The sequence below is a fragment of the Stegodyphus dumicola genome, chromosome X2 (genome assembly GCF_044657685.1).
Source record: "Stegodyphus dumicola isolate Sdum_Otavi_A_Nest chromosome X2, ASM4465768v1".
NCBI classification, from domain to species: Eukaryota; Metazoa; Arthropoda; class Arachnida; order Araneae; family Eresidae; genus Stegodyphus; species Stegodyphus dumicola.
Window position 1 is genome coordinate 189852401 of NC_140781.1, and position 25301 is coordinate 189877701.

General features: G+C 33.9%; 1 protein-coding gene across 3 annotated transcripts in view; it reads right to left on the bottom strand.

Annotated features, from left to right (window-relative positions):
- LOC118203432 (ras-related protein Rab-24-like) overlaps positions 1 to 25301 on the bottom strand; it is a 44215-nt gene that overhangs the window by 11450 nt on the left and 7464 nt on the right. For 2 of the 3 annotated variants that reach the window (XM_035375708.2, XM_085810180.1), the window contains exons 2-4: positions 24092 to 24220; positions 13573 to 13641; positions 6302 to 6448 (exon numbers count right to left, since the gene is read on the bottom strand). In XM_035375708.2, coding sequence (XP_035231599.1) covers positions 6302 to 6448; positions 13573 to 13641; positions 24092 to 24205 — 330 coding nt within the window. In that variant the 5' untranslated portion in view covers positions 24206 to 24220. The remainder of the gene's footprint in view (positions 1 to 6301; positions 6449 to 13572; positions 13642 to 24091; positions 24221 to 25301) is intronic. The other variant, XM_085810182.1, reaches the window with a different exon arrangement.

Genomic DNA, 25301 nt, shown 5'->3' on the forward strand with positions numbered 1-25301 from the left:
TTTATTATATTTTGAATATGAAGACTAATGATATAATTTGAAGACTAATGAGTACAATAATGTTTATTATGTCTGATAAATTTATGAAAATCAGACAAACGGAGGAAATCAAAGTGATCACACCATAACAAAATATTTTTTTATATATGATCATAAAAATAAATAATTCGTTAAAATCACTTCATATCAAAAAGAGAACAAGGTTAGCAAAACACATTAGCTCTTGATTTGCAAATCATTAATCATTTTGAAATTACATAATATTCCACTTTAGAATAATAGGTATAATACTTGACGCTTATACAAATGAGAGCATGAGGTATAAAATCTACCTTTTGTCACTATTTTTGCATCTTTTTGTGAATTAAACTATTAAAAAAAAAAAAAGAAAAAAAAAAGAAAAGAAAACACGATAGACAAGTAATCAAGACCACAGGATAGTGACACTTGCAAATTGTCCTAAACCAGCTTCAGAGGCAACTTACTCCATAATGATCTCATGTGAGGGCTAGCGTTTCATATTGCTTCCTTCTCCATAATTTAAACTTAGGATTAATACAATTTATTTTGATTTCCTTCACATACCATAAAAGTTTTCATGAACATGAATGGAAACATAGTACTTCAGAATTGAATTCATTTCACTTTATAGAATCAAAGAAAAACTAAATTTTTTTATGATCAACCACCAGTAGTTAACAGCTACTATGCTACAGCGACTATGGGAACAATTGAAAGCAAGATAGCCCTTCCTCATGCACAGGCGATGCAATTCAAGCTCCTCTTACTGTGCACGAAAACAAGACTATGCTTAATTGGTGCAGTATCAGAAAAAGTAAAATCATGTTCATTTTAATGCTTTTCAATGTTCAGAAAAATATATTTGAAATAGTTAATGCATAATACATTAAGGAATTAGCCTAGTCTTTCAAGTCCACTGATGGGATGCCACTGAGCTAAATACATTTATTTAATAAACTGTGTAAAACTATAATATCAAGATATTTACTATTTCTAAGTTACAGATAATTGTCAAATTATAAAACTATTTCACTTGCATGTGTGATGAGGAAGGTGATGGAGAGGATGGTTCACATAAGATTAAATTGGTATCTGAAGCATTTTGGTGTATTAAGATAAGAACAGGCTGGATTACACCAAGTATGCCCATTTTGTTCAAGTCATGAAGGATGCTGTTCATGCTAGAAATGTTTGGACAACTGTTTATGTCGATTTCAGATCAGCATATGATAGGGTGCGGAAGGAGATAATTCTTCTTAAGCTCAGATTTTGGCGTTGGAAATAAAATGTTGAGATTGATTCGCTCTTTTACTGGCCAGCAGTTCTGCATAGTCTGCTTTGGAAACTGGAAACCATAAGTGCTGCTCTTAGAACTTAAGAAAACTGGTAGAGTACTAATAACATTGTTATTAATCTTGATAAGACTGTTGTTCAGACCTTCTCTCTTGCACATACAAAGTTTTAATCTGATATTTAGTTCTTAAAACATCATTTAAATATATCTGACAGGTTTGCCTATCTTGTGGTTGAGCTTGACAATAAAGATGAACTGAATATATGTCCAAAGCATTACAAAAAAGACTACCTCTCCTTAACCTTTTGAGGCCGGGGCTTTGGTAGCAGTAAAAGCTACCAAAGGACGGGGAATCTTGAACCAAATTCTTTCCCCCCTTTAAGAAATCACCTCCTATTTACAACAAAGATTCTTGTGTGTAGTTTAATGGATTCTATGTTGCAAAAGGAAGATCTTTGAAAGAGATAAGTGGTTAAAACCCTAGGGATGTCAAATTTGACATTTCACCCTACTTTTCAGCCTGGAAAATGGGGGAAAAAGACATGGCCACTAAAGTGGACAACCCCACCTTTTCAAAGAGAGGACTCTATGGCCACTATAATGGCCATTCCGTCTTCAAAAGGTTAAGCGTCTCGCTGGTTATCTATGGGGATGTGCTCGCTCAGCTAAAAACAACACTTATAACTATTTTTAAGTAAGCCTTGAGAAAACTAGAGACTTTTCAGAACCAGGCTCTCCATTTAATTACCAGAACTGTTAACTGAACCACACAGACTGATGCAATGTTGCTTTTGATAGAGAATAAACCTACTGAAACTCTGATAAATGAGATGGCAGCTATAATATATGAAAAGTTAATAAGAACTGGTGATCCTTTTTGGAGATAATATCAATGTAGACCAAGGAATTTAAAGACCCTACTTGGTTTTATTCAGAGTCTTGGAACAGCAGCCTACCTTCAGTCTTGATGGTGAGATACAAGACCTAGTGCAGCCGGCTAATCTTTGTGATTATGAAGCAGTAAATACATGCTTGGAACTTTATTCTCCCAGCCTATAAAAAAGATTATCCTTCTGAAATCTTGTGCTATATGATGCTGGAGACTCTAGAACAGTGGTCACCAAACTTATGAAGCTTCTGAGCTACAGTACATTCATAAATCCTGCTGAGAGCTACCATAAAAAAAACTACCAACTCTTTTTTAAAAATCTTGCATTTGTTTATTGCCTATTAACTTACATTTTTAGTAAATATGAAATCAATTTAAACTAAACTGTATATAACAAAAAGAAACTGAAAATGAACTGTACATGATGACACACTTGGATGATGTTTCTACTTGGTACATGTACAAATGAACTGTACCAAGTAGAAACTGAAGTGCAGTTAGCAATATGGTGTATGGTGTGTATGTGTGATTATGGCAAAGCCTCGAGGGCTATCTGCCTAAGGGGAAGGATGCCTTTCGTGGAGGACTTTCTAAGGGAAACTGGCTCGTATACACGTTACACATGGAGAAAACCACGAAAACGCCCATGCAGGCAGCCCGTTCGCGGGATTCGAACCTCGGACCGAACTACCGGTGTTCAGCGACTTTACCGCTCGGCCGCTGGTGGGCCCCTGCAGTTAGCAATAAATAACAAATATTTCTATCAGACTTATTAACTTTAATGCGACGGATGGAACTCTTTTCTGTCATCAACAAGTTTTGTAATGTTGGGAGAGTAGGTAGTGGCTGCTATTCGAATACAGTTGTCCAAGTGTTCATCCGCGAGTCTGTTTTTGTATTTATTTTTAACAAATTTCATACTGGAAAAAAAAAATCTCATGCAGTTACATAGAGCTGAACATAGCCTTCACTTTGAGACAAACCTGGGTATTTTCTTTAGAAACAAGAGGCCAAATATTTTCCGACCTTGAAGAAAGCAATTTAACAGATAAATCATTTTGAAAATCAATCAGTTCCAACTCCACTGCAGCACTATCTTCTTGAAAATGAAAATGCTGCATGACAGAAGTAAAGAACTCAGCATCAATCTCTATAAAAGGCGATTTGACCAACTGTGCAACAGTTGAAATCCTTTCAAAATCTTGGAAACATTTGCTGAATTCATTTCTCGAAATCTGATATAATTTCAACATCTTGTTTGCTGCTGTAAGGAGGCACTCAAGGCCCTTGCTTGTCAAGGGTTTGTAGCTGAAACTTAAGTATATTTAACTTTTCAGTGATATCAGTGAGAAAAGCAAAATCCTGCAGCTGAACTGGAGCTTTTAGTTTTTTATAAAAGAGTTTTTTTTTTTTTTTTTTTCAATATAGAATTAGATCATAAAAAGGTTGTCAGAATACCGAAATTGAAAAATAATGATATAAAAGGAAAATTTTGAAAATTAATGTTGGTTAGATTATGATTTATTTTATAAAATACAAAGGTAAAACATATATACTAATGAAAATATTTGCATAATGTAATATTTTGCATATCAGTTTTGCACCACTGTCAAGTGTTTTCAATAGAAACTGAATTTTCAGATTCATCATTATCTGCAGAGCAATCTGAGAAATTCTCATCAGTTTCACTATAACTATCTTCAGTATACTTGAAATCAGAGTCAGAACTACTATCAGTGTCGGAAATATCGTCAGGAATATAGGTACTATCACTTTCGAAACACTTCCTGCCAGACATTTTTTAGCTCTGAAAAGCGCGCGCAAAATGCTACATTACCTATTCTTGTATATTTGGCAGAAATGTGGACAACTAATGCCATCGGTTAGCCCCCATCTACATAAACAATTAAACATCACAGAAAAGCTGAAAGGAAACCTTGAACGGGGAAACAGCGGGTTGCACAGTTAAATAGATGGCAAAAATTCATCACGCGGAATTCGCGGGTTGTGCAAATTTTGCTACTTTTACATTGCCCGTGGAAATCGCGGGATGCGCAGCAAGAGGGTTAAATAAGTTTATCATTTAGCATTCAGTTCAGATTTTAGCTGTCTTACCTTTTCTTTCCTTAAATCAGAATTCAATGGGAAATCCCTTTCAATGCCTGTGTGAATGGTTTAGGAATTACGTTCAATGTTTCCTTCCTTCCCAAATGATACACTTACACAGCACAGTAAACATACACATTTATCATCTAGAGGTACAGAAGTAATCTATTTTCCATTCTGAATGCAAGTGATAAGGTTTTTGCTTAACTACGTCACCATTAGAACACACCTAACTTAGTATAACCAAAGTGTAAATCAAACTATCCAAGTTAGCAGACATCTAATATGCACACGAAAAATATTATGTGCACAGCCTCATGCATATACAATCAACTATCAGATGAAGCTGACAGTAGCAGTTCTGTAGGAGAAAAAAGCAGTTATTGTCATCAGTGCCCCTACTGTCACCAGCATCATCTCAGTGGAGGAATTAAGGTTAGCTAAGCACAGCATTAACATGAGCAATTAGCAGCTCACAATCAACAGTTTGTCAGAACCGTTGATTGTGAGCTGCTCTAGAACTTTGTATCCGAGATCTGACTGGCTAAGAGAATATATCGATGGATCATGTTCAGTCGACTCACCGAATGTTGGTGCGTGAGTATTTTGTGATTTATTGACGCTTTATATTCCTATCGGACACATTGGAACTGCTTTTGATGGTGAGATAGCTGCTATTAAAGTAGGTTTACAACTTTTGATTAAAAATTTGATTTTTGTTAAGATTGTGATACTGTCTGACTCGAAAGCAGCTATTCAGGCTTTGGCTCCTGATTCAGGCTTTTGATATTGTGGTTCCATTTTCAGATGTATTACAATGCAGAAATTATTTGCAATAGCTTAAGATGAAAAAGATCTATGTTACCCTCCAACAGATCTCGGGGATGGATTTCGTGGATGGTAACGAAAAAGCTTATTAGCTAAAAAAGGGATGCATGGTCCCTCAGATGATTAAGAGAGATTTTTAACTGCTAAATGTATTATTAAATACATCTCTGCCTTCATTTGTCGTCAAGACTTACAGTGTAGAAATTTTACAAAGAGATGAATAAGAAATATTCATGACAATATTCCTGACTGGCTTTGCTCTACAGCTGTGGTGATCTTGCTACTTATTACTGAACATGATAGCTTAGTAGCGCACCTATTTTGCACTGGTATCCTGCCAAGCTCAATCTGCCCACTGTGCAGCAATGGTATTATGGATAGAGACCATCTTATGCAGTGCACTGCTATTTTGTGGAAAACCTAAGATTGAGTGATATTGGTTTGCGAGACTGTGCATGGGTCAATGACTTTCACTACCGTATTCTTTTCTGCCTACGATCTTACATTATCTGTTTTACATGTTCTTGTATATGTCAAGTACCTTGCCAATGGAAATTAAAAAACTCTCAGAAAAACAACTGTTTATTTCTTGGTATGACCCAAGCCATAACTAGGGTTTTCAGCATCCAGAGACAGCTGAAGATTTTGCATGCCCTCCTGTTTGCCAAGAATAGAAAACATTTCATTTTGAAATTTCATAACATCAATTTGGCTCTCCCTGGTTGCTGCGCCTGGGAACAGGTGCCCTCCCTTGCACCTTGCGGCACTGAGTATGACCCTAGGCTAGTGATACATCCAGCACAGCGTTTGTTTCCACATATTTTAATCATTAACTTATATGATATATTTATAACAAGAAATTAAAACAAATTTTAGATTGCAAAATCACTCGTGAAACTATTAACTTGTAGACCTTTTAATAATATCAGTTATAGTAGATAACAATTTGAGTCACTGATCTAGCATGCAGACCTTACCTTTTCATTTTATAGATTAATAAATATTCATCAAACAGAATAATTCAGACCTTTAAAATGAAAGTTTAATTATTTGTTAATGCATAAATCTACCATTTATACAGACAATATTTAGTATTTCTTGTGTCAGACATATGTCTCAGGTAATGAAATAAAATCTGAAACTTTTAATGCAAAATTCCATACTTCTTCAACTTGCTTCAACTCTGATATCCAAAATTTGGCTTTTTCAAAACTTTCTGCATCAGTTAAATCGTAACATACAACTGCTGCATGAGAGCTTCGATAATATATTCTGCTAATTGACTGATATCTCTCACTACCAGCAGTATCCTAAATAAAAGTGTTTCAATTAATAGTGCTTAATACATACATAAAACATGTAACATATAAAAAAAGCTATTAAATTCCAAAACCAATCGATTTTTAAAGTTATTTTTCTGGAATAATGATAACAGATCTAATTTACTGCACTGAATTTCTAAAAAAATAGCAATTACAGATTGCAATCCAATATAAGTAATATTGGTGCAAACATTACCAACAAGATTATATGTTTCATTGATTAACCACTCAGTTTTAAAACAAAATTTAGATTTTCTTCATATGCAATTACTAAATGATCAAAATCTGAAATATAAATTGTTTTCGTCCGCTTCATAAATGGTTAAAGACTATGTTTTATAAAAAATGTTGCTTTTTAAAATTAAAGCAGTATTATAAAAGTGATACTGATGTGAAAATTAAAGCCCAATTGCAAAAGTATTTATTTGTGGTAATTGTAGGCTACTGAATAAACATTAATAACCTACTGCTGTGCAAGTACAGGAAGGAATCATATGCAAATAAGGTGAAACTGAGCAAATTGTGAAAGGAAACATATACAATGTTGTTAATTTCTCTTGATTAAAATATTGTAATTTTAAAGTAGTAATACAGTCAAAAGTCGTTAATTCGGACACCCATAATCCGGACCTCAAAGCTAAAAACTTTCTGCGCATGCGCCGCATTGACACATGCGCATAGGCGTTTACGCGTGCGCGTAAGACCTTTACGACTGCGAATATGCCTGTGCGCAAGCACAGAATACGTTTTCGCGTGCACAATTAATGTATAACGAACGGTATAAACTAAAATTATCTAATTATCTATTTCAGTTAATGTTGATGATTGCGTTATTCCTTAATATTCGAATTGGATGCGGCTTATTATTTTTTGCAGACTGTAAGAGCAATTTTATAAAAGTAAACTTTAACTTTCAATTATGTCAAACAGAATTTCCGATGCTGGAGCTCCCAAAGGATCTACAAATGAAAGTAATGTTTTCATGTCCATCAAACAAAAAGTGGAATTGCTGCAGAAAATGGATAAAGGCATGAAGAAGGTGACAGAGAGGTTAGTGAAAACAAAAAAATTTTGATTGACAGACAAGTTAGTCGGTATTCTTGGCACAGCAATTACAGGACTTGAACAGCGGAACTTTGTAACTGAACAAGAAATTATGTCTGTTTATAGAATTAAAGAGAAAGTATTATCACATAAAACGAAGCAACTTAAACAACTTATATTGAAAGAAATGTTTAATAAAGTAAACAAATAAATATTAAGCTTTTTTTTTTGTAAATTTTGATACCCTTTAGATAATAATTGTTCTTTATTTCATAAATTATGGTTTCATATTTTTAATTTTAGAATTTCTGCAAGCCATCTTACGAGATTTAAACTGATGATCTATACTCCGGAAAAATCGATAATCCGGAATCGCCGAAGTCCCGACAAGTCCGGATTAACAACTTTTGACTGTATAGCATTAATCTTATATGAAAGACAATGTTAAGATAAAGGCTAGAAGTAGTGAATGGTCTGCAAGCTCAAGATGGTTAAGCATAGTTGACATCTTCACACAGATAAATATTTTCCAAAGCATGATCTCAAGAATTTGGAACTACTGTTTAAGCATGAGAATGGTTAACTGTTTAGATGATCAACATAATCTAAAATGTACCTGCAGCATCTGACATTTCTTATTTCTCACTTGCTGGTGTAAGAAATCATTATGCAATTACTGGACAGGAAGCTTGGGATCTCTCAGCAGCCACTGAAAACCTAAACAATATTACTTGAGGATAAAGAATTCCGTTGATATATCTCAGCATGGTTATCAGATTTCTACATTAGTTGTGAAGTTCAGTGTAATCATTTCTTCTCAAGCAAGTAAACTGATACTATGGAAACACTTGCCTTTCATGAATATACTATAAAAAGGGACATACTTCAAGAGTCTTCTTACATGAAAGTATGTCTAGAATGACAACTTAAATTGAATCCAGACTCATCTGAGTGCATCATATTTCACACCCAGTTATCGCCACTTTATTGACTATGATACCAAAGACGTCAGAATTTTAAATGTCTTCTAAAGGCACAGAAAATAAGATGCAAAGCAGTGATCTTTTGTCACATGAAGACCCTAATTGTGAAACCGTCAGTAAGCAGTAAGTCTGCTTATTCAGATACTTGTCACTGTTGAGATATCCTGAATTGAATGTCTAGCAGCTGTGTAACAGTTTCTTTATGCCAGTAACAAAAAATAATGGTCTTTAGATACTCCAATTACCCTGAAAACTTTGACCACCAAGATAACTTTTCTCATGCTTAAAATGTAGCTCCAGATTTCTGAGATTATAAATATATACTATAGAAAATAATCAACCAGTTGCAAGAGAATGAAACTTACTTAAACCAGACTCAGTCTACAGAATACTCTTACATCGAGCTTTTATCTAAGTAATATGATTCGGGTATAATGAGCAATATTTATAATATAATATAATAACGGAACCTTGTATTAGCTCGCGGTCTAAAGTAAGTGTTGTCAGGATGTTTTCAAAACAAGAACAACAATGTTGGATAAAAATTGAACGTGCCAGAGGTCATACAGCACGACAGTGTCATCAAAGGCTTCAAGAGGCTTGCGGGGAATCTGCATTGCCTTACAGAACTGTAGCAAGATGGGTGAAAGCATTCAATGAAGGACGACAAAACATGACAGACATGCTGCGGCCAGGTCGTCCGAGTGTCAGCGATGCAGACGTGCAAGCTGTTGCCGCACTAATGGACAGTGATCGCTGCCAAACGATTCGTCAGCTGGCCGGACAAACAGGATTAGTGCATACGACTATGCTGCACATTCTGAAGGAACGCCTGTCCATGAGAAAAATTGCTTCACGATGGGTTCCACATCAATTGACGAAAATGCAGAAATGGCTACAATACAATGCTGCCCGAACCCACCTGGAACGCTATGAGCGTGAAGGAGATGCTTTTTTACGCCGTATCATTACGCTGGATGAGACTTGGGCCTGATCGTACCAGCCAGAACTGAAACGCGAATCAAACGAATGGCATCATCACGGGTCACCACGACGTACGAATTTCGTCAGAATCCCAGCAATGTGAAAGTTATGGTGATTCTCGTGTACGACTGCGATGGTGTCATCCTAACACATACCGTTCCCCCACAGCAGACCGTCACTGCGCAGTATTACTGCTCATTTTTGGAGCACAATCTCCGACCAGCTTTGAGAAAAAAACGGCGACACTTTCTGCAGAATGCTCCTCTCATTTTGCATGACAATGCCCGACCGCATGCAGCAGAAGCTGTGACTCATTTGTTCAAGCGATGGGGCTGGGAAGTGATTTACCATCCACCATACTCCCCAGATCTAAGCCCTTGTGACTATGACTTAATTCTTAACATGAAGGAACCACTTCGTGGCACTCGCTTCCAAACTGTTCCTGATATTCTTGCAGCAGTAGACCAGTCCATTCAAAATATCAACAAAACAGGCGCTCCTACAGGTATTCTGCGACTTCCACATCGTTGGAAACGGGTTGTACACAATGCTGGCGACTATATTGAAGGACTGTAAAACATGGTGACATGAATCACTTTTGTATTCCTTGTAAATAAATAGTTGCCACTATTAAAGTTCCAACCCTCGTAGATATATATTGTAATTATATAGATATATATTGTAACATATGTAGAAGATAATAAGTATTTATCTAGCACATAAATCCTTCTTCAGTTAATAAAAATATAGATATCCGAGAAGCGTCTACTCGATTTATGTACAGCAAGAATTAAGTTTATTTTAAAATATAACAGTGGAATACCTTAAGAACAATATTGTGAACACAATAAGGAATGTCGTTCATTATTACACAAAACTCACATTACTGTAAAATAAAAATTAAAAAAAAAATTACTGTAATTTCGCACGTATAGTCCGCAGACACGATTTTATATAAAAAAAATTTCAAAAATCGTCAGATAGTCCGCACCACCGGATAGTCCGCGGACTATATGCCCGAAATTACGTTTTTTTAATACGGCAATATTCCCATGCTTTTTAAACACATCCTTTTGTTTGCATCAATTTCTCACCGCTTTCACGTCCACTTCAAAATAACGGGGTAAAATCCTAGTATACGGTGCAGCCTTGGCGCGACTTTAAAAATTATCGCCAACACCAAAAATTATCCAAAGAACGTCTATATATATACTATACACACATAGTATATGTATATACATACATAGTATATATACTTAGTATATACTATGTTTAATTATATATTTTCTTTGAATGACCCATTAACTACTCATCGTATACGTCCCGTTTTCACTGCTCATCATAAAGTTGCCAAAAGTAGTCAAATCCCATGTGCACGGGATACTAGGATTAAACCAATAACGGCTCGCTTCTCTATTTCCATCTTTTTCAGCTTTCTCAACTACCTTGAGTTTAACTCAGCAGTAAAACTCCGGCGATGTTTCATCAACGTTATCGAAGATGAAAGACAAAATACTGTGCAACGTGCTATCCTCGTGATAAGTGGTAATGAAATGTGACCTTCAACCCCACTCACTCGGTGTTGCCAAACCACGCTATAAGTAAACGAATCACGCTTTTTTTTCGTACTCGAGGTACTTGCTACTATGGCTCCTAAAAACCGAGCTGACGCATTAACTACTTTTCCCCCTCCCAGCAGTTGCGCTAAAGCAGTGTGAAGGACACTTGGATACAAGACTCTGGTTGCGCTAAGTGAGTGCTCATACAAGACTTTCTTTGGCTCATATCCCGGCATCGCTTGATGCGCCAGCCTGGATTTTAGGAGCTCTACTTGCTACTACTCATTCGTTCTGCACTATGCTCTATGGTTTACTATCGATACGATACACACGAATGTTTTCTTGGAATCTCGCGCTTTTTTTATATTTGATCATTGGCAGTTCACGACAGCATGTTTTTTAAATTTCAACAATTTTAATCGTGAACAACCAGCGTATTATCCGCACTGGTGGATAGTCCGCAGCTTCAAAAATTCGCATTTTAAACACAGATAGTCCGCGGACTATACGCGCAAAATTACGGTAATAATAAAACTATAAAATAGTTTACTGAAAAACTGAAAAAATATTGAAATAATGAAAATAATTTTTAGCCCAAAGGGCCTTAGCTCAGAAGGGCTATTAATTTTGTTTTGCCATTTTGTGGCATTTCACTTTTCAAATTGTTGCCATCAAATATTACTGCACTGTATTATACTTAAAGACATTAAATAATGAAGAATTTACATAAATGTATGAATGTTTCTCACACTGTGATAAAACAACCATCAAATTTTGAATAATGTAATCCTCTACCCTAATATAGGCATCTGAAGGCCCAAATTTGGACCTGGAAATTTGTTTTATTATCTATTTCATATTTTGTAAAGCAAGTGTTTGATTACGAAACTCAACGATTTCAAAACGAGCAACGGCAACACTGTACGGGGGGGGGAAAGAAAAAACATTGTCATCTCTAGCGTGTGAGACTGTGTATCGGAAATTCTAAAGATATGCTCTTTTTAAATTATATGATATTGCTGCTGAATTGAATTTTATGGTTTTTAAGTGCGAAGAAGATGATATTTAATAAATAAAGGTAACATGCAAAACTTAAAAAAAAAAAAAAAAAAAAAAAAGAAGACCCTTTGGGCGTAATATAAAATCTGAAAACTTTCAGACTTTTTTCCAGTGTGTGCTTAATTTTATTCTGACTTAAAACTGGTTTCTAAGGCAGGACTTTCTGAGGGAAACTGGCTCGTATACGCGTTACACATGGGGAAAGCCACGAAAACGCCAATGTGGCTAGCCCGTTCGCGGGATTCGAACCCTGGACCGAACTACCTGCATTCAGTGACTCTACCGCTCCGGGGCTTATTAGCAGAAGTATAATGCATTATTATTGTATTATGCTATAAAGTAACAATGCTATTAGACTGAGGGTTTGTTCATGAAATAGTACTTTTGTAATCTATTAGTATTAAAAATCATTGTTTCTTTGCAAACTTAAAAATAAAAAAAAAAAAAAAAAAAAAAAAAAAAACCTGTTCATAGCAGAGTTCTCATTTTTATATTACAAAAGAGATATTGATTATTATTAGTTTCCTATTTAATGTGTCAAAATGCTGGTTTGACAAGGACTTCTTCAACTGCAGGAGACCTACATTGATTATTTTTAATTTAGTACTTCCATTGTGAAAATAATATTACTATCTTTTTTATTATTTTCACAGAATAAAATCTTGAAAGTCGAAAAGAGAGGTCATAAAGTGCCATAATAGTTTAAGTTGTTGCAATAAATAAGATTTGAATCACATAATTTAGTAAGTTTTTTTATTACTGTGATTTTATTTTCTCATTTAGAACGTACTGTATAATTAAGTAAGTTTTTAACTTCTATTATTTTCCTTTCTCATTTTGAATGTATTGTGTGTTTTAGGTTCTCATGTTCTTTATTTCAAGTCTCAAGTGCGTTTATTCACGACTGAATTATGGAGAAGAAAATATAATATTGTTATATGTTCAACATTCACCATTAGTACATGGTGAATGTTGACATTGACCAGTGTAAGTCAGAAATAAGAGCTGTATAGTAGGTTATCCGATACCATATTTTAACCAACTCTCTTTTTTATTTAACCCAATTACTCTTTCCCCTAATAATGTTATGAAATTCTGCCTTTGTGAGGATTAATTCCATTCTGCATGAATCAATACTGACAAATCACAAGATACATCAACCATATGACTAATTTAGTTTTGAGAGCAAATTCCTTCCCTGCCATCTTGATATTCATACTAAAAAATTTTCAAACTAAAAATATGACCCTATAATAAAATCCCAATAGATAAACTCTTATAATATGGAAATCACATAAATGTATTAATAAAGATACAACTCAGTAATAAAATACATTTTACAATACCATTGGGATTACCTAGTAATTCTTGTAATTGTATGTAAGAATAATTTTTTGCTTACAACAACGAGCTAAAATGTGCAAAAGGGGGGGGGGCAAAAAATGAGCTAAAATGTGCTACATGCAACACATAAAAGTCATACCCACAAACCTAATGTAAGCACATCACCACTAACTTCTATTTTCTTAGCACCAAAAGCAGCTCCAATTGTCTAAAAACATTTTTAAAAAATAAATAAAAATATGCAAAATAAAATGAACATATTTAACAATCTTAATGTGATAACAGAAGAATAAAATTCTCATATAAAAATAATAAATTTAATTACTAAATTTAATATTAAAAAAATTAACCCAGTAAAATCTATGAAATAAATAAACCATCAAGTACTTAGGATGGAAATCAAAATCAAATTCAAGTTATCGAAATAATGGACTCTTCCTACCAAAAATAAATAAATAAACATTCAGAGAAAAAAATATTTTTGTGATCACTTTTAAATTAATTTTTCACTTACATGATGTCTGGCTAGCACTATGCTTAATTTCCTTTAGCTAGATAAACATTTGCTCAAATTTTTACAATTAATTTATTTAATAACATTTAGAACATTTAAGGCAAAACAAAAAGTATGTACCAGAATTCAGAGACAACAAAATATATCATTTCTTAAATATGATGCTCTCATTTGTTCTAATAAGTATTTTATCTTGTTTAGGAAAATGTGGCAGCTAGGAAGTCACATGGAATTCTGGAAGACTATGAATTCTGACAAGTTGCTGACCAGTGATAAAAAAGTTAAGAAAAATTTAGCAAGTTGTGACTATCAAGTAAGCCAGGGGTCCTTAAGAGGATTGATGAAGTTTTAAAGGGGGTCAATGATGATCAAGGGGTCAACTGAGGGTCAAGAGCCATTCATGGGCAATTGATTAGCATGCTAATGATCCCACTGATTACAAAATTATTAATATTGCAAGATTGATAATTACCTGTTTATTGATATAATAAGGAAGTTTATTGATTGTGGTAAGGAAGAGACTGTATAAAATAAATATAAAGGGGAAAATGCACAAACATTTTTTAATATATTTTTTAAATCAATAACACTTTTTTTAAATATATTAATTTTTTATGCAGAAAGTGCAATCAAAAAAGATAAAATGCAGGAACACAAGAAAACAACCCCCCCCAAAAAAATACATATATGAAGAACACAGAGCTTGACACAAGTCAGTTGTAAAATGATTTTAATTTTGCTTCCAAGACACTAAAAATTTAAATATGCTAATATCACTCAACCACTGAACTGCAATATATTTGATCTTGATATAATGATGCAAGAAGAACTGATAGAATTGAAGGGAATGTTTAAACACAAGTCTTATTTATAACACATGTATGCTTAAGTTTTCGAAAATGTCATTCACGAAAAACATTTCAAAATGTCATTCACGAAAAACATTTCAAAAGTAGTTACAGAACAACATTATTGACTCTTTCCTCTTTTAATCTAAAAGAGCCAGGTTTTAAACAAGTGAATAATTTACTAATTCAGAAGTCAAACCGCAAATATCAGCGTTATATTTTCAAAATTTCAAATAACGCTGATTTTTGATGTTTGACTTCTGAATTAGTATTTATTCGGCATGTTATTGTGTCTTAATTAAGTGAATAATTTATTACAGAAAAAAAATAACGGGTTGAATATTTTTTAACAAAGTGATTTAAAAATTAAGTTATTTTATTCCAAATATTAAAAAAATTATGTCAATACATCACGCGTAGCCATTAACTTAATTAAAATCGAACTTTTGTGGAATCAGAATCTATGATTTCGTTTCTGGAAACTTGTTTACATTTTAAAATCAAAAATAATAATACTAAAAGTAATAAAACATACATCTAATAAATCATATTTTTCAAAACATTGTTCATGTATGATTATGTTGTATATTACAGAGAAAAATGCAAGGGGTAAATGAAGAAAATAGTACTTTTCCGTTTTGCTGGCGCAGGCGATAAAGTTACCGATAATGGTACAACTGATGCCAAACAGAATATCCTCGCTGGTAACCATTTACGCTTCATTTTCAAAACAAGCTGCAGCCATTTCTTATCAGACAGGCAAAGTCAAGGGTTCAATTTTAATGAGAATGCACTAGCAAAATAAAGCACTGCAGTTTTATATAATTTCTGAAAGCTATTCGTACGAATTGAAATAATTCTTGCATTTAAACTTGTATTCCTTATTAAGATATAACTTGAAATTAATGTACATAATTACTGAGAGAATTAGAATTTTGTAGCGTTGTTTACGTGAGATGAAATCACTTGGGGTCACATGATACGAATCGGCGAATCAGGATTTTGAACCATGAAATCATAGTAAATTCTTAAATTAATGTCTTTTTTACAAATTTATTGTCTTTATTTATTGGCTTTTTACAGAATTTTAAACAATATTAAAATGTCTATGCTTTCAAAATAAAAAATTCTTAGAACTAACATTTGTTAACATTTTTTATGTGTATACTTTATGTTGTCACTAATAAAGTCTGCTTGGAGAGATTTGCGCCAGCGAAACAAAAAAAGTACCAAGAAAATGATTCTGTTAAAAAGGTAAGGTTTTAAAAGGAAGAAACGGTTAGGAAATCCTGGTATAAGTTAACTGGCAAGAAATGATACAAAAAATTACTACAGTGACAAGAACTGCATTTCAACTATTGATACAGGATTTGAATATGCACCATATCATCCAACACATCATCCTAAATACAATGATGGAAAAATCATCTGGCTCTATGGATGAAAATAGTTCATAAACTCAAAACCACTGTTAAAGCAAAGACCATCAGTTATTTAGTAAAATCAAAAGATAATGAAAAGTAGCACTTCTTTTTTGACCCACACAACAAACAGGCATCAGCTAAATGGAAGTTTACTAGTTTTCCAAGAAGTAGAAATATTTCAGAGACTGCAACAAAGGCAAGGTCATGCTAAAAAAGTGTTTGGTTAGAGTAGACTTTAAGGTAACCCTTGTATTATGACGAAGTTGTTGTTTCATTTATCGCCAAGTTGTTTCATTCATGGGAGCCTGAGTAGTTGAATGTTATGGAACCCTATTGTGACGTAATGGGGTGCATGATTCTCGGAAGGTTTGAATCATGGGATGTTTTCTAAGCGCTTTTGGGGTGTGTATGTTGGTTTTATTGTTTAGACAGTAGAATGGCTGAATGTAATAAGATTAATTTGAAGTTACTGTATGATTTGGAACGAAAGAGGAAAAGAGCGTTAATTGACTGGTGTGTAAATGAAGGTTTACTTAGTAGCCATTCTAAGTGACCCGTATTTAGTGAGGATATGCATCTAGTCCAATGTAAAAAACGTTTAGATGGATTTGAACGGGTTTGTAGAAAGAAAGGTTCAGATGTGGCGATGCCGATATACAGATTTGAGTTCAGACAATTTTAGGAAATTTTTGGATGCTGTTAACCCATTAACTGCCAAAACTACAAGGAATGTTTCTTTTCTCATGAAAATAATAAACAAATATTAAATTAAGCATTTATAACACAAATTTACATTGAAAATTTAAAAAAATGCTCTTACCTGTGGAAAAAGCGAATGTTGCGTTCGTGCAACGTCAGCGGAATAACACTACGGATGTTTAGTGAGTAGTATTGTACTCGTGTGATGTTTCTTTTGAGTGGAGCGCAGGATTACTTTTTAGCTGTATAACGTTTTATAAATCTGCAAATCACTTTACTTGCAATTAATTTAATATTAAAATATACATTGTATTTATATTACAAATACAGATTATTTCATTTGAAAGATTCAAACCTGAAAAGCTTGATTACAATCATGGTGTAAAGCTACATTACATACTTTGCATCTATAAACAGTCTGGCTATGGTACTCTTTACAACACTTTTGTTATCAACGGACTTTATGATAAAATGTCTACCATCTCTATGCAATGGTTTTTGAATGCTGAATTTACTAGGTCTTCCTGTTGTGATCTATTTCTGGCTCATTCTACACTCTCAATAGGAGTTTGCAAAAGGAATGATACATTCTCATGTCTGGAATCTAAAAGAGACTTTATATTTTCAGTAGTAAAAAGTGGTGATATTTAGTAAGTTTAGATACGGTCTCACCTCATATAATTTATCAGTATTATCAAATGCAAATTCTGCTTCATATTCCTGTACTGCAAACGTGATAATTCTCGTACAACAGGAACAGAAATGTCCTTATCAAAAGACCAATACTTTTTTTCTTGAGGTAAAGAATGATACCCTGTAAGCAATAATATTCCAATAAATCTTCTCATATAGGCTTTAGATGCAATAAATTCTGGGCTTTTTTTTTTTTTTTTTTTTGGCTGAGCGTATATATTTGTCTGTTCAACGAGAAGAGAGTAAATGTCTAAACCAAAAAGAAAATCGAAAATCTGTGCACTAGTTTTACCTTGTGTTTTGTCTTTTATAATATCTCTTCTATCTCTTTCTTCATGTTTTTACTGAGACATAACTAACAGTTCTTTTTTTATCCACTTCAAGATCTCTGTCTTCTGCTTTTTAAACTTTTTAGTATGACTATAACTGCTTTTAGAAGGCTGAAACTTACTTCTTACGTGAATTTCAAATTCCCCAGCAGCATCATTTGGTAAAATATCATTATCATTATTTAAAACATTGCCATTCCTTTCTTCTTTGTCACTAGCCTCTGCAATTTCTAGGGGAACAACAACAATATCAGTTTCATTCTGATCATTATTAACATTATCATCATGTTTCTTCATCAAAAAATCTTTGAAGGGCTTCTTCTAATGTAAGATATCTCGTTCTAGGCATTTTTAAACAACCAGAACATTGAAAGGAATGAGTGAAAGAGGAGATTGACTACCCGTTTCTTGCTGACGTTGCGTCTACGCAACACCTGTTTTCCATTCCTTCCCAACACAAATATAAACATCTGACTGATGTAATGTTCTGATAAACGGTGACCTTGACTAAAAATAGATCACTCATAAAGACAGCAATTCTTTCATTGAATATTTTCAGCAAAAATATGCGGTCGAAAATTTTGCTTAAAGTTTGAGATTAATTATTATAAACAAAATGATTGTTGAAGGCAAATATTTTTTTACAGAAATAATCTTCATAATATTCCCTACACAAAATCATCTGCTGGCATAAAATATCTTAGGTAGTTATATATATATATATATATGCGCATTTATTTTGACCGTTGCGTCAACGCAACACCAGCGGCTAATGGGTTAAGGAATTTTGTGTGCCACAGACTAAAGACGAAGGAACTTCTAAATAGGGTAAGTCGATATTTGCTTTTTGTACTGCTTAAATGCATAATGTTTTTCCTTTTTTATGTTATTTTATTGTTTGGTTTAAAATGTAGTTTATGTACTTTTTGTTTGCCTGTATTGTAGAATTCGGTGCTCCTTTGACTTTTTAAGTGAAACAACACTGGTGTGCAAAAATTAAGGATGAAGTCGAAAAATTAGCATATCAGCTGAACGAAGAGGCAGAGCGGACAGAAAGATCAATAAGGAGATTAAGTAAGGTGATGTACGGTAGCACATGCGCAGATATGCAGGTAGACGTAATGGGGGAGTGTCTGAGTAGTATAAAGCATGTTGTCGGTGTAAGATCAGTATTTCTGGCAAAGAGATTGCACGCCGTATAGCAGTTAAAATCACACTGAGTTGCTGCCTCAGCAAGAAATGGCGAATAATCAATCTGTTAGACGACATCTGGATGCTTTTACCCGAGGTCGAATCATTGGGAAGTTGGAGGAAGGCCGCAGTGTGACAAGTGTGGCTGCAGAGTTCGGAATTGCTCACAGCATTGTTTCACGACTTTGGAGATAATTTCAAACTACAGGAACAACTATCCGGGGGTTTAGAAGTGGTCGTCCACGAGGAACCACACCCGCAGATGACTGGTATATTGCCTTACAGGCCAGAAGAAACAGGCGGCAGACAGCGGGAGAAATAGCTAGACACACGACACAGGCGACTGGACGACCGATATCGCATTTTACCGCAGCCAGAAGACTGCACGGTGGTGGTCTGTTTGCACGACGCCCTGTACGGTGTGTACCTCTAACGCCTGCCCATCGGAGAAGGCGTTCTCTGTGGTGCCGGGAACACCGGAATTGGAGAGACAATAAATGGGGACGAGTACTCTTTACAGATGAGAGCAGATTCAGTCTGAGTAGCGATTCTCATCGCATACTCATCTGGAGAGAGCGTGGAAGCAGCAAACATCCCTCGAACATCATTGAAAGGGACAGGTATGGAGGTGGCGGTGTTCTCGTTCGGGGAGGCATCATGTTTGGTAGTCGTACAGACCTTCACATCTTCGACGCAGGTTCAGTCAACGAGACCCGTTATTGTAATGAGATTCTTCTTACATATGTGCGTCTTTTTAGAGGCGCTATGGGTCCGCAGTTCCTTTTCATGGACGACAATGCACCATGTCATCGCACAGTAGCTGCTGAACAGCTCTTAGAGAGTGAGGATATTGAATGTATGGATTGGCCGGCACGATCTCCGGATCTCAATCCCATCGAGCATGTATGGGATTTTCTAGGAAGACGCTTGGCAGCTCGTACCTTACCGCCAGTAACGATTCCAGAGCTTCGATTGGCGCTGCAAGACGAATGGGCAGCAATGCCTCAACAACTCATTAACAGCCTCATTCTCAGCATGGGCAGACGCTGTGAAACCTGCCTAGCAGTCAGGGAGATCATATCCCCTATTAGACCGGATGTTTCTTGCTGGACACCCATCACAGGGATATTTCGGCCTTCAGTTGCATTGTGCTCCATGCTACTTTTTCAATAAAGCTTCTTTTTATACCTCTGATTTCTCTTTTAGTAAGTGTTGCTTACATTACTCATGTCCTTACGTATTGGGGATCTTACGGTATTAAATGTGTTGATTTGGAAAGCTTTTGTACAAAGTTATATTGAAAAAACCATCTCGTCCTTAATTTTTGCACACCAGTATATATGGATGTGTACATGGATAAAGTCAAGAGAGTGCGCAATGCCATTTTTGTGCAATTCGGGGATTTTTTTTAAGTGAAAATAGGTCGATGTGTACATGGATACCGAGTTTGTGCAATTCTTTGTCTTGTTATTTTGGCTTTGTGTAGCAGCGATGTTTGGCACAAAAATCACCGTTATGGAAGCCAAAATAATAGGTCAAAGAATTGCACAAATTTGGTATCCATACACCACCAAAAATCACCAAGTTTCACCACGGGGTACCCTAAAGTATACTTTTACCAAGTGTTTTTTGAAGTAAAGAAGTTAATCCAGTCTTCTGATTTATGGGAAATTACTACAACAAAATTCTTAAGAAGTCACTCTATACTTCTATTAATTCCTAAAATCTGTAATGCAAAAATACTAAGAAAAATAAAATAAATTAGAACAGAAAGTTAAGTGTTGACGCATCATAGTAGGATTGCTTTCGAAGTCAAATATTACTTTTAACTACATGTGATGTTTATTTTAAAAACTATATTTAATGATTTCCTAACAAAACTTCAATCAGAGTACTGAAAACAGAGGTTTAGATATACCTGAAAAGATAATACACATAGCTTGTGTAATAGAGATGTATGCTTTTTAAGGATGTCATTCAATACCTAGTAAGATTCTTATTATATAGTCCCACATCTGGTCTGGCATTGTGATATATGTTTATGCACACATGACTGGGAATTGGTGTCCTAACAGACCAATGAACAGTGAGGCAGGCTAATGGTTCCTTCGTTCTCTCACGCGATCTAAAACTACATACACACATTCACTGAAATCTGCCATCCATGGCATCCAACAACAATGACTGACGGCATTGTGTGTGGACTCCTGATATCAGCAACTTGATCCTCCAACTGCTATGACAACTAACCACATCACCCATGAATTCCAATATTAACAACTCGATCTTTCAACTACAAAAATCTCCAAATATACATCAAATCAACTAAAGTAAATGCTACCAGTAAGTATTTTTAGATGTTAGAAAAACAAATCACACTTTCTACTGTTAAAATATAACAATTTAATTTTTGAGTATAATTAATAAAATTTTCTAAATTTAATATTTTCAGAATCCTTCCAAATGGTGGGCAAGAAAGAAGTTTTAAATTTAATGATGATATAGCAAAAGAATTTCCTTTTACAATGCAGACAAAAATTTATTCTAATATTCACTTCATTAGTGCCATTAAGTATTTTCAATCACTTATGGTGGATAAAAGCCACATTACGTGGCATAATGAGTTAAAAAATATAAGAAGGCAAATCAAGCAACAGCATCTTTCCATAGCCCCTTGCAATATTTTTGCAAAAATGAATTTAATGAGAAGGAATGATGGTTTGAGCTGACTGAAGCAGCATTTTCACTTGACACAGTCACATACAATCTATTGTTTAGATGTATTGATTATACATCAAAATCAATCAAAGTATTTTTGGGGAACAAATTTAGTTCTGCATGGACAAAAACTGAAGCAATAGTTCAAAATGTTACAAAACTCTTAACAAACTCTGGAAATGAAATTAGAGAACGCTTTATTTCTAACCAATGCTTCTTAGATATTTTTACCACAAAAAATGTGTTCAAGTTAAAAGTGCTAGATTTAATTACTCTACCTGAAGAAAGACTGGAAATAATCACCAAATCCCCCCTATTACTGATATGATGGGTTAAAACAATTTGATGATAAGTCGGTGGGCTATTGTGCAGACAATGTCAATTCAAATTCTGAAGTCCTTAATAGAAAAAGAACAAATATCTTTTCCAGATTGAATAATCAATTAAATCGTCCAATAATTGGAGTATGCTGTGCAGCACACATAATCCACAATGCAATTCAAACTGCATCAAATTTGCTTCCTGCAGATATTGAAGGAATAATTGGCAAAATGTATACCTTCTTTTATGTTTACACAGTTCAAATAGAAAATCTGGTGGAATTTTGAGTTGACATAGAGGTAGAATACAAGCGATTACTACAGATATCCAAAACAAGATGTTAGCTCTACTACCTGCAGTTGGAAGAGTGTTATAACTGTTTAATCCTTTAAAATCATATTTCCTTTCTCACCAATAAGTGCCTGATAGTTTTAAATAATTTATTTTCAAATGAACAAGTTGAACTTTGGCTTAAGGTCCAACAAATACAAGCATTAGTGTTTCATAATCCAATAAAAAAATGGAAGGAAAGAAAAGAACAAATTTTGGAATAAATCAATAATTTTTAATTTAAAGGAAGAATCAATTCTCCATATCTACCACCAAGTTTAAACACTAATTTAAGCAATCTAATAGTAAATGGAAACAGAGACCAACAATGGTTTAGAAACCAAATTATAAATTTCAATATGAATATTGTTTCTTATCGAGAATTATGGAACAAACGATTTGAGGAAATTACTTATTTTAAATAGATTAATTTCAAATGTCCAATAGGCTGGTTCACAATATGAGAAACAATAGCTTTCATGAAAAAATATTTGCCCGAGAATTAATATACTACACTGGTAAATGAATTATTTGATGAAATATCATATTTGAAAAGATATGTAAACTTTGAAAAACTTCAACAGAATAATGAAGAAGAACCCCGATAAGTGTTGGATTGAAATTTTAAATTTTTCAATGAAAATCATATTCCTCGTGTGCATTTTACAGAAGCTATAGAATTTACACTTTGTTTACCGGTACCATTAAAGCTATTGAAAGGGTGTTTTCAATTAAACAAATAATTTGTGAATAGCAGAAAACTTACATTGAACGTTGATACCATGAAGGCAATGATTATAAGTAACTGCAAGTTTAAAAACAATACTTCTGAAAAATTCAAAGAACAAATTGGGAATAATAAAGAATTGAAAAGATTCATACTTTAAATACTTTTTTTTGGGCTGTATTTGTACATTGTTTTCATTTATTTACATTTTTTTCATTATTTTTTAGGGTGCTGATAAGGGTCAATATTCTGGACTAGACCACAGAAAAAACGGTCACCCTAGTCACGAGTGCTGTTACACAATTATTCTATTCAGAATTAATTATCATTTTCTGCTTTCAAATTTTTAGCTAAAACAGGAACTCTTGCTTTTCCATACACCTATTATCTGACATTACACCATACAACTTAACAATTTCATGAGCTAGAATACTGACTAAAACATACTATAGAGAAAAAGAAATATATATATAGAGAAAATCTATAGAGAAAAAGTGGAAAATGCAATATTGATCAAACTGAGCAACATTTTAAAGAACAAGCTCCAAACATTTGTGCTAGTGTTAGAAGTGTTTTACTGTAAATGGCTGTTAATATGAAGGTGAGTATGCTTCAGATTTACAACATTATTATGCTAGAACCTAGGAATCAAATCTTGAATCCTTCAGATATTAAGTAGAAGCACTCTAAGCAATCCAAAACCTTGTAGCTTGTATTAAAATATGCTCAAGTGGATCAGAGAAATACCAAGCTAAAAACATTAACCGTCTACTAGTCAGCTATAAGTTACTAATTAAACTTCATTGCAAAACTTAATTAGGACTTTATTTAACTAGAATTACAGTAGACTGCTTCCTTACTTACATTCTGGTACGAATCATCACCAATAAACTGATCATAAACAAATCGTTCCACAAGACTAGTTTTCCCAGAGTACTCCTTTCCAAGTAGTACAATTTTAACATCGACTTTGCTCATTTTCCTTTGTTTTATCTGCAAATAAAAATTACTCTTTTTGAAAAAATTAACCATACAATAAATAGAGGTCTCAAGTATGAATAATAATTTACTTTTTTCTTTAATTGCATATAAAATTTGCCATAAGCAATTTTTGCTACTTTCTCAGCTGTTACTGGCAGAGACATTGCAGCAAATTTATCACATTTGAAAACCACTTTGTAAAATAGTGGAATTTTTAAGTTTAAAGGAAATACTGAGCTCATAGGATAAATAACTATTTTGAATAATACTTTCAGCTAAAAAAGAGAATGATGACAGTTATGCGTGCAGCATTTTTCATATCACTCATCTTCTCTCTTAATTCGTCTAAAACTTTCCAGAATATTAGCCTTAGGATTTTAATTAAAGCTTGATTTGCTTTTATTCTTGTAACTTAATGATGAACATTTGGCACTATCACATTATCAGCCCAACCTTGAAAAGAATCACTCATCAAAACGCTATATCGCCAGAGAACTAACATCCCAGATTTTATGAAACATATTTATCTGGCAAGTGGTAGCCTTGCCCATAATGCTGGTACTTATCTCCATTGGTGGCACAGTCAAATACCCAAAATCCATTGACCTGAAATCTGCCAACTCCTGAAATCCGCGTTACCTCTCAAAATATAAACATTCAATTTATAGGTTCCAGAAACTGCAAAATGGAGAATGAAATACCAAAGAAAAAATACTTACCAAATAATGATGTCATAATTACCGAATAATAATGAGTAATAATGGAAATATCAAATTATTGACATCATGCTAAAAGTTTTTTCTTCTCCAATCTACATCGAGGTAAAAAAGCAGATTATTCACTCAACTCTTCTTTCAAATTCCCGATTCCCTTTGTTGTATTTTTTTGCTTTGTTATTTCACAAGATTGTTTAACGCAGACTTTTTTTTTATCTGGATATTTTGTGGATATATTAAGAATATTTTAAATTTCAGCTCTTTTTAATACGACAGATAAAAAAAAAACACATTCATGATTTTACTGCTTGTAATGCTGAAAAACATAAACATGTTGCATTGACGGTAATGCAAAAAGTGGAAATTCTGCAAAAGAT